Source organism: Anoplophora glabripennis, unplaced genomic scaffold (assembly GCF_000390285.2).
Source record: "Anoplophora glabripennis isolate ALB-LARVAE unplaced genomic scaffold, Agla_2.0 scaffold18, whole genome shotgun sequence".
NCBI lineage: Eukaryota > Metazoa > Arthropoda > Insecta > Coleoptera > Cerambycidae > Anoplophora > Anoplophora glabripennis.
This window is the reverse complement of record NW_019416221.1, coordinates 824976-844246: the sequence shown is the minus strand read 5'-3', so window position 1 is coordinate 844246 and position 19271 is coordinate 824976. Positions and strand designations below refer to the sequence as shown.

The 19271-nt window shown below is 34.6% G+C and overlaps 1 protein-coding gene across 4 annotated transcripts in view; it reads right to left on the bottom strand.

The window, feature by feature from the left end:
* LOC108908290 (phosphatidylcholine:ceramide cholinephosphotransferase 2) overlaps positions 1 to 19271 on the bottom strand; it is a 42518-nt gene that overhangs the window by 4383 nt on the left and 18864 nt on the right. For all 4 annotated transcript variants that reach the window (XM_018712301.2, XM_018712295.2, XM_018712296.2 and 1 more), the window contains one exon: positions 5204 to 5391. In XM_018712301.2, coding sequence (XP_018567817.1) covers positions 5204 to 5391 — 188 coding nt within the window. The remainder of the gene's footprint in view (positions 1 to 5203; positions 5392 to 19271) is intronic.

Genomic DNA, 19271 nt, shown 5'->3' with positions numbered 1-19271 from the left:
AAACTTGGAAATTTTTTTTTAGCTAAGCCATTGCATGGACCAGATAGCTTGTTTATTCAGCTTCAATTTCTTTTTTTTTAATTTCGATACGACCATTTTTTATCGAAATATCGGATTTTTAATAGACAATGATCCTTTTGTCTTCAATTATCGATATCTCGGCGGCAAATGGTCGAGCAGAGAATTGAAGGGCAGTTTCGAAAACTGGATTAAATTTCTTATAACATGCTGCCGCAACTTTTCGGATTTTTTTTTTTCATCTTTTACAGGAATTTAAAAAAACAGGAAAAAAGGGTAATTTATGGTCTTTTAGACGGCTAAATTAGAAATATTCATGAAATGACTAATGTTAAGCATGACTTTTACAGTTCGATATACCCAGAAGAACCCTGTGAAGTTTCATCTCGATCTAGCGAACCGTTTCTTTGTGTCAGTCAAACTTTTGAAAAAAAAAAAAAATTAGAGTCACGTTTTTTGAGCTAAAATCTTTAATTTCATAACTTCATTAAGTAATAATATGTAGTGAAAATGTATTGAATTACATTTAAAAACGTCGTAACTTTACATTTCGACACAATTAAACTATTTTCAGAGCATCAATGTATTCTAATTCATTTGTAAATACAGGGTGTTTATCTAAGAGGTATTCTTCTGTAACTCTGCGACTGTAAAATTTATAAAAAAAAAATAGTTTCAATAAAAGTTGCTGGAATCATGTAGGCCACGTAAAGAAAATATTTTTAGCTTTACAGGGTGTTCCATTTGTCATTTTAATTGGAAGACCCTGTATATTATTTTATTTTTGAATTCCTTGGTTAATATTAGGTAGGGTTTATGAAATGTACATGGTGTTTAAAACTTACCGTTTTCGAGATAATCAGGCATTCAATTTTGTATTCACCCATGGCAATTAATATGGGTCATTCCTTTTGAAAAAAAAGTTTTTCAACTCGTAAGATTATTAAATGTAACTCTCAGTATTTCCGGGTTTGAATAACGTACACGTTTTGCTCACAAATGACAAGATAGAGTAATTTATGCCAAAACGAACTGTGAAAACTGCAGATTTCTAACTCTTTGGGTTAAGACGCTATCTGGCCTCATTTAGAGAGTTAAGTTTTAAGCACCATGTATATTTAATAAACTCTACCCAATATTAACCAACGAATTCAAAAATGCATTAATATACAGGGTGTTCCATTGAAAATAACAAACTTATGTAGTGCCCACGCGAAATGGAACACAATGTAAAGTTTAAAATAGGTATTTTGTTTACGTGGCCCACATGATTCCAGACACCTTTAATTAAGATCATTAATAAAAATGAAGAATAAAAGTGGACTGAGACTTTGACCTTAAGGTACACCAGAAACAGAAATATAATTTTAGATTTACAGCCGCCATATTGTACGAATTGTCTGTGTCATAAGAATGTTTCAAATAATGTTAAATTATCGGAAAAACAAATTGATCTGATCCGAGTTTAATAATTAGTAGAGGATGGTCAGTTTCACCAAATGTATTTTGAAGATCTCTATAATAACGTCTACTTGCCCTTCAGCGTCTAAAGCTTCTAAGAAACAGTCAGACGCCATGACCCAACGACATTTGATTCGAAACAATGAATATTGGATCTTATATCAGCATTATATCGGAATGCGCTTGCGTCTGATTGTTATCAGCTTTTAGAATAATAAAAACACTTCAATATTCGATATTTTTATTTTCTGTTTACTTCAGTCCGGTCGCTCAGAACAGAAAACAACGAATTATTAGCAGCCCGACAGGAAGTAAACGAGCACCTCGTCTAAATCTGAGGACATCGACCGGTTCGCCATTATATAATCCCATCGAATATTTAGGAAGTTGGACTTTATGCACCGTACTATACCTGCGTCTAGACCTTCAAGGCCATGTCCAGATGTCGGTTCCGATAATATAATTCGATAACGCCGGAAGACGGTAATGAAATAGATTGAACGTCACAAGGGCTCTCTCAGGAACTTACACTCATCAAAGGAAATTATTCTAAAGTGCAGCTGCAATCGAATTCATTAGTGCAGTCTACTATGTCTAGTATTAAATACGCTCCCTTGATGAATAAACTAATATAATTAAGTCAGGACAATTATAGATTGTTTTTATTCAATTTTATAGTTTACTCATTTTTTTTTGTTTCAACTGCGTTGATTTATTTTATTAAGAAATTAGACTGAAAATACACAGGACGAAGACAAGTTCACCAATTGCAGATCTCAGGCGATGTAACTCCAGAAGGTTTTGATATTGTGTATACGATATTATATTCCTCTGTGGAGAAATTATTTTCGCCGTGTTCTTTATCTTCGTGTAGTTCACTATATACGTGTCGCGTATTTATATCCGTAGACGTCACAGGGGCAATAACAGATGACTGGCGAAAACAATAATAGCAATTGAATACAATGAAAGCAGAGGCACCGTTTTGTTTGTTCATTTAGATTTTGTTAAAACGAATATTTTATATAAGTTTCTAGCATTGCAGTTTTAATAAACCAGACAACTTTTTAAATTTAGTACTGTTGACACATGGACGTTTATTATGTTGTCAGTCTTCTATTTACATTACAATGGAGATAGATAAAAACAAAAACTGTCAATATATTTAAAGAAATTTCTAGCAAGAACAGAATTTTTAGTCATTAAGAGAAGTTATAGTCTTTCCGAAGTCAGTTGAACATGTATAAAAACGCCTAGCAATAAAATTTAATGAGTTTCATAGGCGCCCCTAAAAATGTTTTCTGCTAAAAGTAGAAAATAATAAAAATTTGTATATAATATCTAAAATAAGACGACGACATTGGACATGTCAATCTTTATTTTTAAATAATTCTAAATCTGTTTCGTCAGCAACGGTTCTACTAATTCAATATTGTCTGGCGGTATTTCGTTTTGTTCCGTTTCAAAAGATCTCCAAAATGCCATGTTGTAATAATATTAGTAAACAAAATATCCTTCTTATTTCTCCCTTTCGCAATATGAATGATTAATAGAAGGTGCCTATAATAAATTAAAATTACTTGAATCGTACCAAATTCCGCATTGCTGCACTGCACTGCTAGGTAATTTGTTCACAACTGAAATTTATGGCTGGTCGCCCAGTCCGGCTGTGTTTGTTCGCCGTTTGCCCGCGCGCGCAATCTTCAACTGGGCGACCAGACCTGTATATGGGTACGGCTAAATACATATGAGAACAAGTTTTTCAAATATTTCAATGACGAGTTGTTGCGTAGCGACCGAATCTGATACATACCGCCTAGCTCTTTGGCCTTCAATTGAGAATCTCAAGATCTGAACACACATATAATCGCATTCTTAAATTGGAAACTACATTAAAAAAAGTAATAAATGAAAAATACTTTTCGTCAAATGCTAAAACGAAAAAATGCAATTATTTTTACCTTCACCTTTGCTCGTTTTAATAGTATTCTTTATATTGTACGGACAAAAAATTATCACTTCGACAAAACGTGTTGAGCGCTGTTTATTTTTCGCGTAAATACAACTTTGGCATTTCAATTTGCTGGAAAATGTGGGCAAAAATACATCTTTTTATATTTTCGATTATAAGCGCGATTGGAACTTGGACATTTGCCACTGGTAAAACCTACGAGAAGGACCGGCTCCACTAAAATTTACCCGTAATTAATAAACTGAAGTTTGATTATTTGTTAAGATGTTAAAAACCATAACATAGGGTAAATTTTCTCTTATCGTCTAAGCATGTCTGACCTTGTATATCAACAATTATATAGAATCTTTCAATACTTCATGTATAGCGTATGGAACTATTTTTTTTTGCCAATTTTGATGCTCTCTAGCGACTAAACGAAGCCACTTTGATTAGATGTAAGTTTAGTTAAATATTTTCATTTTTATCCCAAGAATTCAAGACATATACGAGGTCTGTTCATTTATTTGTAACACCACCAAAGTATAAAAATAAATTGGTAACTTTGATATGCTCATAAAATCGTAGTTGTAGTGTTCATCGGAAAAAATATAGAGATACTTTTGATATTATGGCCTTTTCATTTTTCTGGTTAACCATAATGTTTATATACCGCTGTTTATTTATTTAATATTTTTATCATTTACCGCAAAATGATACATGTATATCTAAATTATAATATACTGTCGTAAAAAATGATATAAAAATAATATCGACGAATAAAATAACCCACAGAAAGTTTTAAGATTGATTAGCTTTGAGAAATATTACTCACCTAATTTCAAAAAGGAGGTTAGGTATATATATAAAAAAAAATAAAACCAATTACCTATCAGTTATCACTAAACTACAATATGATTAATACAGATTACTGAGCAAACATAATTACACCTGGCTTCTTTACTCATAAAAATTTATAGATCAATAAATTATACAAGGCGGCCTTCAATTTATTTTTGGTCGTGTCAAACAGAAATTAAGGTTAAATTTATTAATATGTAATACTAATTAGTGCTAGTGTAATTGTATATAAAAACAAAAATCTCCGTAGATCATAGATCTAGTAAACTAAGACTGGTCCGAGAAAGAGAAGTTTATCGCCCTGATGTGTGCAAGAGAGACAAAGCTAGCGAGGGCAAAACTGTTTAAAAAAATGTGGGAAACAAATAATGTGTCTTACGTAGAAGATGTCATGATCATACCGGCATGTTTACATTTTATGTCTTAGTTTATAAGGTGTATGCTATGGGTGTATTTACTACGATGATTATTTGCAACCTTTTCGAAAAAACTATTGTAACACACGTATCTGCCGAAGAGTGAATCCGTCGCACTCAAAAGGTCGTTCAACTCTCGAGAGCATTTTTTAGGTACAATAGGAATGTTTGCTTTTCACTTGAAACTTTAAACCTACTAAATTACGATGACACTAGCATTGATGAATGGGAAATTTTGGACACGAAGCGCACTTCTATGAATCAGCACCTAGGTTTTTTGACATTAGTCTTTTACCACTAAAAATGTCATGTAAGAAAATATTGCGTTCAGTCATGCAACAGAAAACAAAAGAACTATATGACCTACATAAGTCTATGGTGCATGTTTGGGCGCACTTTTACATCCAAAACGTATTGGTCGGAAGCTGTTAATAGCGTTCGGACTGGTGCACTTATGGAAGAGGAGGAAGAAGAAAACGCCGATTCTGGCACTCACCTTGAGTCATCTTTCCTTCGTTGGAGGTGTTCGGCGACTCCTCGTCCTCTAGGGGCGGCAGCGACAGGGATACGGGTCTGGGGCTCAGTAAGGCATGCGACGAGTTGTGCTGCTGGAAGTGTTGATGAGGCACGTCTGCTGTCGGGTGGATGCTTCCATAGTCGACGAACTTGGGCTCTAATACCATTCTGCAACAACACGGGGAGTGAGAGAGAGATAAATGTTAGATGATGCGTCTAATCGTTTCGCTATTTTTAATTTCATTCATCCCGTTATCTTATCCCGGGGATCAATTTTATGGCGAGTGTTATACGCAGATGTTTGTTTTTCTAAGCCGGAGATAAATGTTATGTTACTAGGAGGTATTGTGTTGCAGAGGTCGGCGGTTTGTATATTATCATTTAATTCTTATCTTTTTCGCCAGTCACAGAAATACATATACAGGGGTGCAACGTTAAGCAGGAGTGAATTTTTAGGGCTAACAGCACATGTTTCCTTGAATACGAATCTGAATATTAGTTTTTTTAACTGCACAGTAAAAATAATTATTTCTCATTCTACTCATTGTGACTGTTTATGAATTTGGACCCCGCACAAACCTTATGGATCTCTCTCAAATTTTGGGCTCATTATACCACACACATGCAATATATGGCTTCCGGTATATTTTTGAACGCTGGGCACGTATCAGTCTTCAGCAGATCGCTGAAGAAGCTTCAGAAAACTGAAGAAAGAAGATTGTGGCCTGTGATTCACATGCGATATGTGGTTTCCGGTGTATTTTTGCACGCTGAGCACGATTCTTATGCACTAGGTCAAATGTGCTTCAATTACCTTACCTTCAACTAATCGCTGAAGAAGGTTCAGTAAACTGAAGAAAGAACACCATGGTTCTTCAGTGGTGTGTACATATCGCTTGTGAATTACAGAACGCAATGTTCTTTCTTCAGTTTTTGAAGCTTCTTCAGTTATTAGTTGAAGACTTATGGTAATTAAAGCACATTTAGTACCAGTAAAACTCGCCCCATCTTACATTCAAGACAATTTAGAAGGTGATGGGAGTTTGGAAATGGATCAAAAGCTGAATGAATCATTTTTGATATGAATCCGCATTTAGAGTTTATGTAAAATTCTTCCGTTTTCAGTAAAACGCTGAAAACCCATGGTTTCTTTCTTCAGTTTTCTGAAGCTTCTTCAGCGATTTGCTGAAGACTGATACGTGTTAGAGCAAAAATGATGACGTATTCGTGTCCAGCGCTCAAAAATACACCGGAAACTATATATTGCACGTGTGGGTCTGATACTTTTTTGGTGGTCGAATGCATCCCCTGACTTGGTTGGGAGGGGTTTCCGAGTTTTGTGCCCATGAGAACTTTTGATTAGGATGCTCTGACGAGTTCATTCCCAAAATTTGAGAGATTCACCGGGGATCCATTTCCATAAGGTTTGTGCGGGGTCCTTTAAATTCATAAACATATTTATTATTTTTTTTTTTACTAGGAACATATCAGGGGGTTACAAAATTCGCATGCAATTAGATCAAGACGATTTCAGCAACGTTTCAGTGTCAACGTTTGAGGTAGCATTTTCAACAATAATTTACTGCCAGTTTTTTAAAAATCGTGTAAAAGATGGGACATTTTTTTCCGAAAACTTGCGGCAACATGTTATAGGAAATTTATTCTAGTTTTCGAAATTATCCTTCAATTCTCTGTACGATCATTTGTCGCATCGATGATTGAAGACAAAAGGATCCTTTTCCATTAAAAGTCCGATATTTCGATGAAAAATTGTATCGAAATTTAAAAAAAAAAGGTGATTGAAGCTGAATAAACGAATTATTTGGTTCATGCAATGGCTTTGCTGAAAAAAATTTTTCCAAGTCCGTGGTCTCAGAAAAAAAAGAAAATTTGCAAAAATTTCTTAGAATTACATGATAACCGTAACTTTAAATTTTTGCATTAGTGTATACTTATAGTTTCATAATTTTTACATATATTTACACAAAAGACAGACATTTCTAACAACAATAATAAGTTTAATGAAATTGTTGCTTATCAATCGGAAAATTACATGATGATAAGTTATCATCATGTAATTTTGCGACCCACGTAATGTTGTCAATGTTATCATTATTAATAACTTCAACAACACCCTTCATATAGATGTCCAAATCGACTTATCTACATATTATCTCGATTACCCATTAATCTGTTTTTATTCGACTACAACTAGAGCGATGTTTTTTAAATTGACTTAAAAGGACGATATGCTCGCCGAACTTCGCGACGCCGTGGGAAAACGCCTTAATATTTCGAAAATGTCCATAAAAAATTTAATATCGACCATATTCTATAATTTTGTTTTTTGATCACAGTAGGCATAGTTTTATCAAAGAAGTTTGTCGAATACAAAATTATCTGTAAGTAATCGGAATAACTGAGCTCTTTAAACGTTGCATAAAAATAAAATCGACCTTATATCCCAGTGAGTCACTTTGTCACTTCCACGGTTTCAAGGAGATTTCTTAAAAAGTTCTAATTTACATTGAAAATTAAACACAGTCGAGTTGTTACTCAACATCCTTATAAATAACATGCTTCGCAGCTTTTCTAGGAATTTTTCTGTTACGGTCAATCTGTCCTTTTCTTTTGGAAATATGGATTCAGGAAACAGTACTTAGCTTTCTCTTAGGACCGGATACCAGAAATGTAACACAGTTTGCCTACCAGACCAAAAAAAAAAACGTTTTATTTTTAGGTCTTCCCATTTTTCAGTTTTTTTCGATGGCTTATTTAAAACTTACCTAACTCATGATAATTTCGACAAGGACGTGACTAAATTCGAGATATTTTGGAATATACAAGATAAATTTAATTTAAATGTTTTTTATATATGTAATTATTTTCAAGTGACCTTAGTTTCGTTTCTATTCGGTTTGCGTCAATGCTCTACGGAACATGGCTCACTAGATGTTAACAATAAAACAACACGTGAAAACATGGACTTATTTCAAACCAGTAGACGGAGAATTATGCTCCCGTCTATTTTCCTTAGCATGGAAATCAGGAAAATCTTATGTAAACGAAAAATTTGTAATGGATTTAATTGAAACAAATTCAAAATTCTTTGTAAAAAATCTTATCAAATGAAATTAGACAATGTTCTTCGGTATCAGAAAACTAACTATGCAAAATATATCTAATCCAATATCGTCATGTACAAGGTGTTCTAAACAATATGCTCTATAATTTTCTCCTGAAATTACAACGAAAATATTGAACTCAGTATCAGTACTGTGTTGCCTAACAATACCGATGTGTCTATTATATGTCGATTTAATGTATGTTTGTCAATATTATGTAAGTATACCGCATATCGTATATCCAACAAAGCCAAGGGCAAACAGTAATAAACTAATAAAGTTAAAGTAACAACAAGCATAAAACACTAGCTAAATGCATACATTTAAAATTTGTTCTCAACAATCAATAATATTTTATTTGTCACTAAAATGAAGGATAAATACTGGAAATACTATCACTATATGTCTTATATAACCCCCTGTACGTTAATAAGATGAGAGGTAAATTATCTACTGTCACTTATTGTTATTATATACCTCAAACTTATATCAAAAATTCAGATAAGTTGACCAAAATTGCGGTTTAAATGTCCATTTAATTGGACTAACAAGTCGAATTTGTATGCTCGCTTGGAAATGTCGAAAACCTAAATACTGTGACAGTCTTGTATCCAATCCAATCCAATATTATGGCTTATAGCTAATAATGTCTTGTTTAAACCAGTCGGACAAGGTGTAAGATATGTCCAAGATTGGTTAAGAATTATCTAACGATACATATGAACGTATTATGTAATTGTCGCACAAGTGAGTCATGATATTATTTCGTAATTGTGCATGTCGTAAAACAGAATAGTTACCGATTATTGCAGTGCTATTACTTCCAACAAATCATTAATATTTTATCTCAAAGTACGAAGTTGTCTGTTTACGACGTTCAACTTGCTAGGACATCTAAAAAACAATTTAAAAACAGCTGCATTAATCCCACAGTCCGCCGTACGTTTCGATACTTTCGCGAGCGGAGAACTAGGTCAAGCACCGCGAGCGCGCCATTTTGGTAACAAGTGTTTTACTCGAGTTATCGGGAAAAAATGCTGAAGACATTGTATTTCGATTTTCAAATATTTTCTTGGGATTAACGAACAAACGCACTCTCACACATTAATTTCTGGAAAGCGGTTCGATTTATCAAAATATGATCACATCACTTTGTGGAATGCTCCCCTATTTTCAATTCTCTGAAGAATTTTGAACGAATTGCCTTATGTGGTCTAATTAGACCTGCTGTCTAAACCTGTAAAAGAACGCTCTTTCCAAATACGTGAAGATATACAGGGTGCTCCAATAAAAAATAACTCTTCAAGTCTGCTTTGACTGAAATTGACTGAAAAGGGGAATTCTCTGTACACGTAAGAATCACGGGAAAACCTACTTTTGAAAGACCATTAACTTTTTACGACACCAGTGCAAGAGAGCATGCGACGATGTAAGTCAAGGTTGACGCATCTGCTAGGTCACCTTGTAACAGTATCTCCTCCGAGGGGAATGAATGGTGGTGCGTTTCGAATCACAGTGTAAGCTTCATATGTTGTCGTAGGTCAATCTTACAAATGGTCTACTTTGTACGTTTCATTTTCTGATATTTGTGGTATCCAAATCAATTTATTGACATTTTGGTAACATTATTCAAAATCTATCTAGTGGAAAAAAGGTGTAGGGTTGTCAATTCTGCTGAAAATTAAGAACCACCTTGAAACTCCAAAACGATAAAAGATACCACCCTATATAGACACAAAACAGCTCTGAAACACTTCGATTCGACGCAGAAAGGTCCAACGTACACAACGATAACAAATTCACTCCGATTGAACCATTCCTGCGCTCAGCGGTTGCGACCGAATATTTGTTACACTTTTAGATTCTACATGTCTTCCATCTAACGTGGCACTACCGATTCCTTATGTAATCAACGAGGTAATTAACAGCGACTAGTCTTGAGTTGTCAGCGATGCAGTTTTTTAATTGAACTGTTTATTTCGCTCTAATGGAGACCCATGCAAGCAATGCCAACAAATCATGATTGATAATTGTTGTTTATTGCTATGTTTACATTCCAACGATGTCGACGGTTTCTCAAGTTGGTGATAATTCGCGCTGCACAGCCAACAGGCTTTTAGACAAAGACATAATGAAGTGTTTCTTAAATAACGAGATTTGTTATTATCGTATGATAAACTAATATAAATTTATAATTTTATAGTTATATGTTTATACTATGTTAGAGAATGGAAAAATAACACGTTTCGTAACTGATCTGTAACAGCATGTTTAAGAGAAACAAATTCTTATCGCTGCCAATGTTTCGTCTAGTCTTATTTGAACATTTTCAATGAAAAATTAAATATGACAGAAAAGTCTTACACTAAACACTGAAGCGTATTTATATTTCCAAGCGTTGTTCAGATGCTAACTCTTCTGCAACTTCTCTGACAGTCAATCGGCGATTTGAGTCATCAGTTGAAGTCGAAGACCTTCCTGGTCGAGTATCATCTTCAATTGGCCTATTTTAAACTGTGAAAACCATTCGTGATATTGCGTATGATCCAGAGCAACATCTCCGTAAGCTTGTTTCAAAAGTTGAAAAAAATCACACTTAAACACGTTGCATTCAAATAACAATATCACGAAAAGTAAATGAGATATCAGCAATCCAAGACAAAGGGCACGTAACATGGAATCGAAAACGACTTAAAGAAATCGGTGAAGTAGGAGGTACGTATTATACAATTAGGTTGTTTGTACCGAGATGTATTCTATTCAATACCTTCAATAACGTAAAATCAAGACTGTGCGCTGCCATGACTAAAAACAACTGCCGTTTGCATGGCCGCTGATGATTACCGATTAAAAACTAGGGATACAACTCCACCAAGGTTTTGTTTTTCTTCGAAAAAACGCCGCGCTCGCAGTTGGCAATCGATGGTTTATATTTTTACAGAAGGAACTCAAGGTAACGCAATACATCAATTTTTTCGCGATGACTCAGCCAATTAAAGCGACTACGTCACGAATCGGAGAGATCCGGTCGCTAAATTAATCAAATCCATGAAACGGTCAGCGTTATCAAACACCTGCCATCATCCTTGCGCTTCAAATCGTAGCTTTTCCGACGCTTTGCATAAAGAGATCTTTTTTTTTAACTAAATCATTGAGAGGGTCAGTGTATCCGATTCATAATAGTAATTCATTCCGCTTAAAAATTACGCAATACATGGATTTGAATTATCTTTTATAATAATTTAATGTTTTTAAAGTTAAAAAGTATTTTTTAAGCACTGTGTTTGGTTTCTCAATCTCCTCTGTGTCAATGACCTCTGACATTGAACTAGGTCATAAGAACTGAACTGGAATAAACGTAATCATAAAAGTAAACAGGGGAAGTTGAAACAGGTATTATTAAAAAGCTGTAAAATTCTATACAAAATCGGTTGTCCTTCTTTTTCTTATTCAGCTACTTCATCGGCCGAATCAGTGCTAGATATCTTAAATTAATCCAAAACAGCAACAGTATTAATCGCGCTTCACTCTGTTTTGACCAATAGTTGAATAGTTTCGCAACCACAAGTGCTTGCTCGCTGTTTATACGACTGAAATATTTTGACAATGAAGCAAGGGACCCATATTTAGTTCTTCAGGAGATGATTTCTAGGCTGACATAGAACTTCCATGATGAAATTTCGAATAAGTGGTCGACCCTGAAACCTCGACAGGGACATGCAAAATATTTGTCGTCATAATTATTCCATGATACAAACAGGTGTTTTCCTGTATTTATTAAAATATTTTCATTTTTCTTAATGTTAAAATTCACATAGATGAAGGAAAACTAATTTTGCCGAAGATAAGCGCCTAATATTGTGGGTTTCCGTTTTTTTTTTCTGGCTAGATTATAACTGCATATCTAACCACAAAAGAAGAAGAAAAGGTTTATATTTAACGATATAGGAACGTCCGGTAGCAAAGGAAAGTTTATTTTATTGTTGAATATTGAAAATTAAAATATTTATCACTTGTTTATTTTGCGCTTATTTCAGCTTGCTTGTAAATTATTTTTAAAACATGATTCATGAGCTATTTGTTGTTTCTAAAAGCAACGTTCAATTTCATGATAGTGGTTTCAAATACCCGATTTAATTTAATATTCTAATTCGTAAGCAAATGTATTAGCTCAAAAAAAATGCTCCCAGTCATGTTTAAAAATAATTTATTAAAGATGACAAGTACCTACAGACAGAACGATAATTTAATCTCGGACAGAATTAAACAACAAAATATCGAGTCTGTAAGTAAGTATACATACCCCAAAATGGGGAGGGGTCCTTGCGAGTTAAAATATTAGTTTTTAAGTATGATTAAGGTTAATTAAATTTTACATCGTAGGATTTCCCATTTTCAGCGTAACAGAAACGCGAAGCCGACCCTGTTTAACTTATTTCTGAATGCAAGCATTCGCCAATATACAGGGCGTGTATAATCTATAAAAATTAAACTACAGCTTCCTAACGATATTTGTAATAGAAGTCTTACACGAAAAATTTTATTTTTGCGTTTTTTTTCGTAAATTAAAGTTCAATTATGGATCAAGATATTTTCACTGGAACGGCCCTGTCCGTGTGCTATACGATGAGTTACGTGCAGTAGACCAGCCGCGTAAACAAATCGTCGTTGAAAGATAGAAAGATATTTCTCAATTTTTGGGGAATTTCTCAATGCAAAAATGCGAACTAACCGGTTCTCCAAAAAGTCATCTTGGTCTATTTAGTCATCCCTCAAAGAAATAGGGAACCACAAGTACATAGCCTATTATGCTAGCCCAAACATTTACCGAGAACCGATGTTGAAAATGAGTTTCCCTAATCGCATGAAGATTTTCATCGGCCCATATGTGCATATTATGGAAATTCACTTGATTACGGATAAATGTCGCCTCATCTGTTACACAAACATAAGCAAGAAAGTCTACTTGATTGGCACATTGCCGTAAAAACCATCTGCAAAAACGCATTCGTTGATCACAATCCGGGGGTAAAATCTGTTGAACTGGTTGCAGATGATAGGGATGCAACAGCTGGCGCCTTAAGATGCGATGTACGGTACGAGATGGGGTTCCTACTTGCTGTGCGAGTCGTCGAGTACTAATTGTGGGGTCTTCGTTAAGATTTTCCAACACTGCATCTTCAACATTAAGGTTCAATTGCCGACCACGTCCTTCTCCTCGAGGAATAACACTTCCCGTATTATATAATATTATATAACCTAGTCGCCGCGAGCGCATTTTCTCCGGCTGCATCATACACTAACACCACATCGACACGTTCGGAAATAGTAAATGCATTGTTTTCTTGGTTCATTGTAAAACTAGTTTGGGCACAAACTAAAAAATTATTTTTACTTCCTTATAAAAATTACATTGTCACTATCGTGGAATTACAAAATAAAAACTTTTGTCTGGAATCTTTCACTTTTTAACACTGAGGGGTCGATGGACGATGCTTGATATTTAATAATTAAGTGAATAATGAATTCAATACAAATACAAAATCTGTTGACTGCACAAATTTTTTGACAATGTAACGTAACCTTAGTATTAGATTATACTGACTTAAATTATAAGGTTGCATCTCGAGTCGCATAAAAACATTTCCAAAGTTTTTAATAAATAACTCAGAGTCGGCCTTCATTTTCGTTGAATAAATGAACTTTAATTTACAAAAAAAAAACGCGAAGATAGAACTTTTTCGACTAGGACTTTTCTATTACAAATATCATCAGGAAGCTGTAGTTAAATTTTTATAGATTATACACGCCACACCCTGTATAGATACACAAATTGTAACGTTCTTATTATGGTTATTCAGCATGTTTATAAAACAAAATCTCCAACATAAAGTCCAAGGACTGACTGCTTAGGTAGCATATCTGTATCTGTCGGCATGAAAATACGTTTTTAAAATATAAGCGAGTTGTTTTACTGTAATAAACGTATAAATATCATCGTTTATTATTATGATGAGCCATTTCGAACAGTGAAGTTAACTGCAGTTAAAAAAATTGCAACACTCGTGTTTTTAAAAAGAGTAAAGATATTATATTTGAGCGGCATCCTAAGCAATATTTCCAACAATTTGAGTATAATTAGCTTATACAAGCGTTTCAAATAAACAAACATTTTTTTATATGCCCGTGGCAAATTACTTAAGTCGTTTACAATTTTTTGTTTTTATAACCGGTACCTCTATTTTCTATTACTCAATCGAAATAGCTACATGCTTGGCCTAATAGCAAAAACAACTTATCTACTTATGGACAATTTCTCAAGTATTATTCAACAGTAGCTTCAACATAGGTACTTAACCTTGTACGGCAATTAACGTTAACATCCAGATGGCAAATAGTCGTAGTGTATGCAGTCCGGCCACGATGCCTTAGGAAGTAGGTACCTACCTAATAAATATGCTAATAGCCTGTCAACCTCACATAGTTGAGGCGAATCCAACGATTCGGCTTCCTCAACTCAACACTTTCCTTTTAATAACAACAGAGAAATTATTATAATTGCGTTAAAACACACTCGAATCGTACCAGAACGCGTTCATTTTACTTTCTTTTAGACGGGGTCCGAAGTGCCCGATTTCACAAACGTCGACACATAACCTAAATACAGTCCCACGAAACGCGCAACGATTTAACGGGAACCGTTCGAGGTACTCATCGGGAGGCTCTTCGCAGTTTATTTATAATAGTTCATCGAATAATCGTTTGGTTACAACGATATAATTTGCGTTTGATTCACCCTGCACATCGAGACGCACAACCCACCTCAACAATGCTAACTCATCGACTGGCTAGCCGAGTGGCTGCAGGCACGGCTGCCAGCTGCTGCCAGTTCTTCCGCGGCGGAGTTCAGCGATCGGTCTGCGCGTGCCTTTCCGACATCGGCCGGGTTTTTCCATTTAAATGGGTACTGTTTAATAATCGAATTATCGGAGACGAAGACGCGAGGGCTCAAGGATCTAATCGTGGCGAACAATGCCTGTGATAACTGATAACTAGAATAATTATAGTTATAGGCCAATGGCGGCTCGTGACATTGAGAATAGGTGAAGCATATTACTTGATTGACTAAAAAGAAAAAAAAAACGCAGCTGGCGAAAATTTTCAAATATTCAAGGTCAAACGGCTTTAAATGAATCTGGAAATATTTAGTAGCATTTGCAATATTACTGAAAAACTTGACGTTCGTGAGAAGGATTTTCATTTAGATTTTATAAAAATTAGAAATATTAGTTCGGCTTGTGGACTTCTGCGAACATTAACATACGCCGTACATGTATGTTCCAAAGAAGCCCCCCTTATTCCACACGCCCGACTTTACACCCACACGGCATACAGAAAAGTTTTTTTAAATAAACACTTCCACACAACCACTTATACTCCGAATACCATTCATTCCGAAACTTTCGAACGTACACGTTGTCTTTTGACTTCCCCTTTTTTCCACATCGAGAGAATAAGGCACAGGTCTCTCGCAATTTAAAAAATCATTTTTGTCCTCAATTTTCCATCTGGAAAATGGCATTTCCAATAAAATACGTACTGGATCATACATAGGAAACATTTCTACAATTATTATACAAAACAAATATTAACAAAGAACCGTTATAATCGTGCACTGGGCGACGCGTATCGTATAAACTGTAAAGGCGGGTATCCACTTGTGGCAACGCTCCGTAATGTAACAACGAACATGTTACGGCCTGTTGCAAAAAGTGACACGGTTCGCTGCGAAAGTATATGTGGTTTTGGTCTTATCATTCATTCCGTAACGTAACAAAATAAGGTTACGAGACGACACAGGAACATAAACTCGCAGTATGAACCGGACTGCAATAATGGATTTGTCACTGCAATTGCGGTTGGTTAACAGCAGCGTCATATATTTTTATTCATCATACAATTTTGAAGAATAAGAAACGGAAATCTCCGGAAATCTTTTCTTTACTCCACTTCATGGCACAAACGCAGAAAAACACACTCTTTCTAGTCACTGCAGAAAACAGACTGACACCAGACCATATACAAAAGACTGACGAAACAAAAAATAAGACAAAATCACATGTGCAATAGGCAACGTTACGGCCAAAAGAGTAACCCCGTCTCAACATGTGGCAGAAAGTACTGTTGCATCTCTTTGATGCGACGACTAAAAACCGACAACTGATGATTCGTCCCGGATTAGTTACGCGTGTCAAATTTGTTATACGTACCATGCAACAATTTTCCGTCTCCACTAGCTGTAACGTAACATGTTCGGTGTTACGTTACGGGGCATTTGACACAAATGGATACCCGCCTTCAAAGGCAGGCGACAGGCGATGCTGCTTCAATTTCTGCGTAACTCGTATGGTCCGAGATTGATGTTCGCGCTCAACGAAGGTAATGTTTTTTTAGAAGGCGTTCACCGCGCAACTATTCTCCTTATTTCTGCGTATTAAACAAACAAACAATTCATTTTCAATATAGAATTATACCTAAATTATAAAATTTATATAACATTTGAAATAATTTTAAATTGCACAACCAAACGGAAATTTTAAATGAAGCGATGCGTCTCTTGCGTCACCCAACGAGCCGCCACTGTTTTAGGCAAACTTTCGCGTTGGGAACGAATTGGAGTGCCTGCCGAGAACTACTAATTTCGCCCCTCTCCAGGGACATATTAATTAAAAACAACATAAAATTGGCTACTGCGTTTCCTTCAAGGACTTATTTAACTATTATCCACATGTTTGTTCAGTTGCCGAGTTCCTTCAACTAGATGAATCCACAAAAATGCATGCCAAAATTAGCTTGTTCGGTCGTTGACCTAAATTTTTCTAATTTTATTTCCTATTTTTATACCGTGCAGTTTTTTGTTATGTTTAAATGTTTTTTATTTATACACTTGTAATATTAGCTTTTGTTGTTTTACCACTCGTTGTAGGTAAGCACTTTGATCTGAATAGGCAAACTAGGATTCTTATTCTACATAATATTTGGAATTTCTCCGTACAACAAAATATATGACTTTAAACACAAACGCCAAAGCCTACTTTTGACAGCTCTACCGCCTGGACTATACTAGCAACGTGTTATATTATAAATTATAGAGAGTTTCAGTACCACTTGAAGGCTGGCGTTTTATCGATAATCCCACTTTTAGTAAGAAAATGATAGAACAAGTAAATCCATTTAAACTATGAAAATATTGAAATACAGGGAGACTCCTATAATTTGAAAGATCACGGAGAACATGCAAACATTAGAAAATGCACCTTTCCTGTTTTGTCGAGAATTTTGTAAAGATACTCAATAATTATTATGATTAATGCGGGTGTTAATAGTTTCCTAAAAGCATTCTGCGGGGTGTGATTATGTTTATTATAGTACCGTACGCGGTTTTCTTTATGTTCAACGGGAGTGTAAAATTCAGGAAATATACGAGGTAAAAATATGCCTTTTTTCCTTATTGTGAATGCATTGTCAATTGTCTTATAAGATAAGCTGAAGAAAACTTATATAACTGGTACAGTGAAAAGATATTTTCTAAAATGCTGGACCAAAAAATGCGCATGTAAATGCTCCCGTTAAGGTAATATTTACTGTTAATAATTGTTATCAAATAAAGCAACACAACAAAAAATTATAAATAAGTCACCTGTTTATAGCTAGTACCGATTTGAAATGTATCAAAGAAAATACATATTAGTGAAGCACCCTATATACTGGAACGAGTGCACACACAGATAAATATATCTTAGAAACTGAAATTTATGATTAATTCGACATTATCGTTACTGACTAATTTTTGGCTTATAAAAACATATCACCCACATTAATATTGATTTATAGTAGCTGACTAATTGTTACTTAACAATCGGTATACTCATGATTAAAGCAATTTGTTCTGCATTTTTTAACTAATCACAATTTTTAAAATTGTAGGTTATTGTTAAAGACTAATAATGTATATAACATATAATTATTAAATTATTAATTATTAAACTACTTCCTAAACCCAGCCTACCTACCAGAAAAAATGTTAAAAATGTTTAAAACAACAACTACTTTACATTTAATTACATGTCTGTCTGTGATCTGAAGCTTCGCATCGATCAATTTATTCGATACGTATCTAGCGGCACCCTAATACCTGCCCTGTCGGCCTAGCATGGCGTGCCGGTGAACGATTCAGGTTTTTGCATTTGTCATTTGTGCGCGTGTGTCAGTTTGACGCTTTGCTTGTTTCGAGTGTATGGCACGAATTTTTATGGCAGTTAGTAGCATTGTGTTTCGTAAGCACCGAGCGGCACATGGCTTGACCATAGATTTAACCTATTTCTGCTACTACAACGCGGTTACTAGCGTAATATATGTAGATTACTGCTGTTTATTTGATTGTCGCCACAAAGTTTTCGATGTCTACTGTACTAATTAATACATTTTTAATTAAATAAAAAATAAACGTAAATCTTATTTTTTTTCTTAATTATCAGTAGAACAATTCCTATCAGTAGATATTATAACAAAGCCAATATATTCCTACATGTAACAACCAGATAAATAAATAATAATCCAAATCTAATTCCGATAAGAGAGTGTAAGAAGAATCAATCAATAAATTTGGATTAACATCAATTTTTTTTTAAACGCTTTATTAAAGTTTCTAAATAATTTTTTCGAAATATCTCCCAAAGGAAAAATTGAAATTAATTTTTCCGGACGGATTCGCACTGTATAAAAATGTGTAATGCCATCGAATAGGAAGAAGAGAGTTGTATTAACATTTAAATCTAAAATGTTATGTTCTTTATTGACGTTTACTTGCTGTTACTAATATTTTCGCAAATATTTATTTTAATATCATATGTCATATGCTTT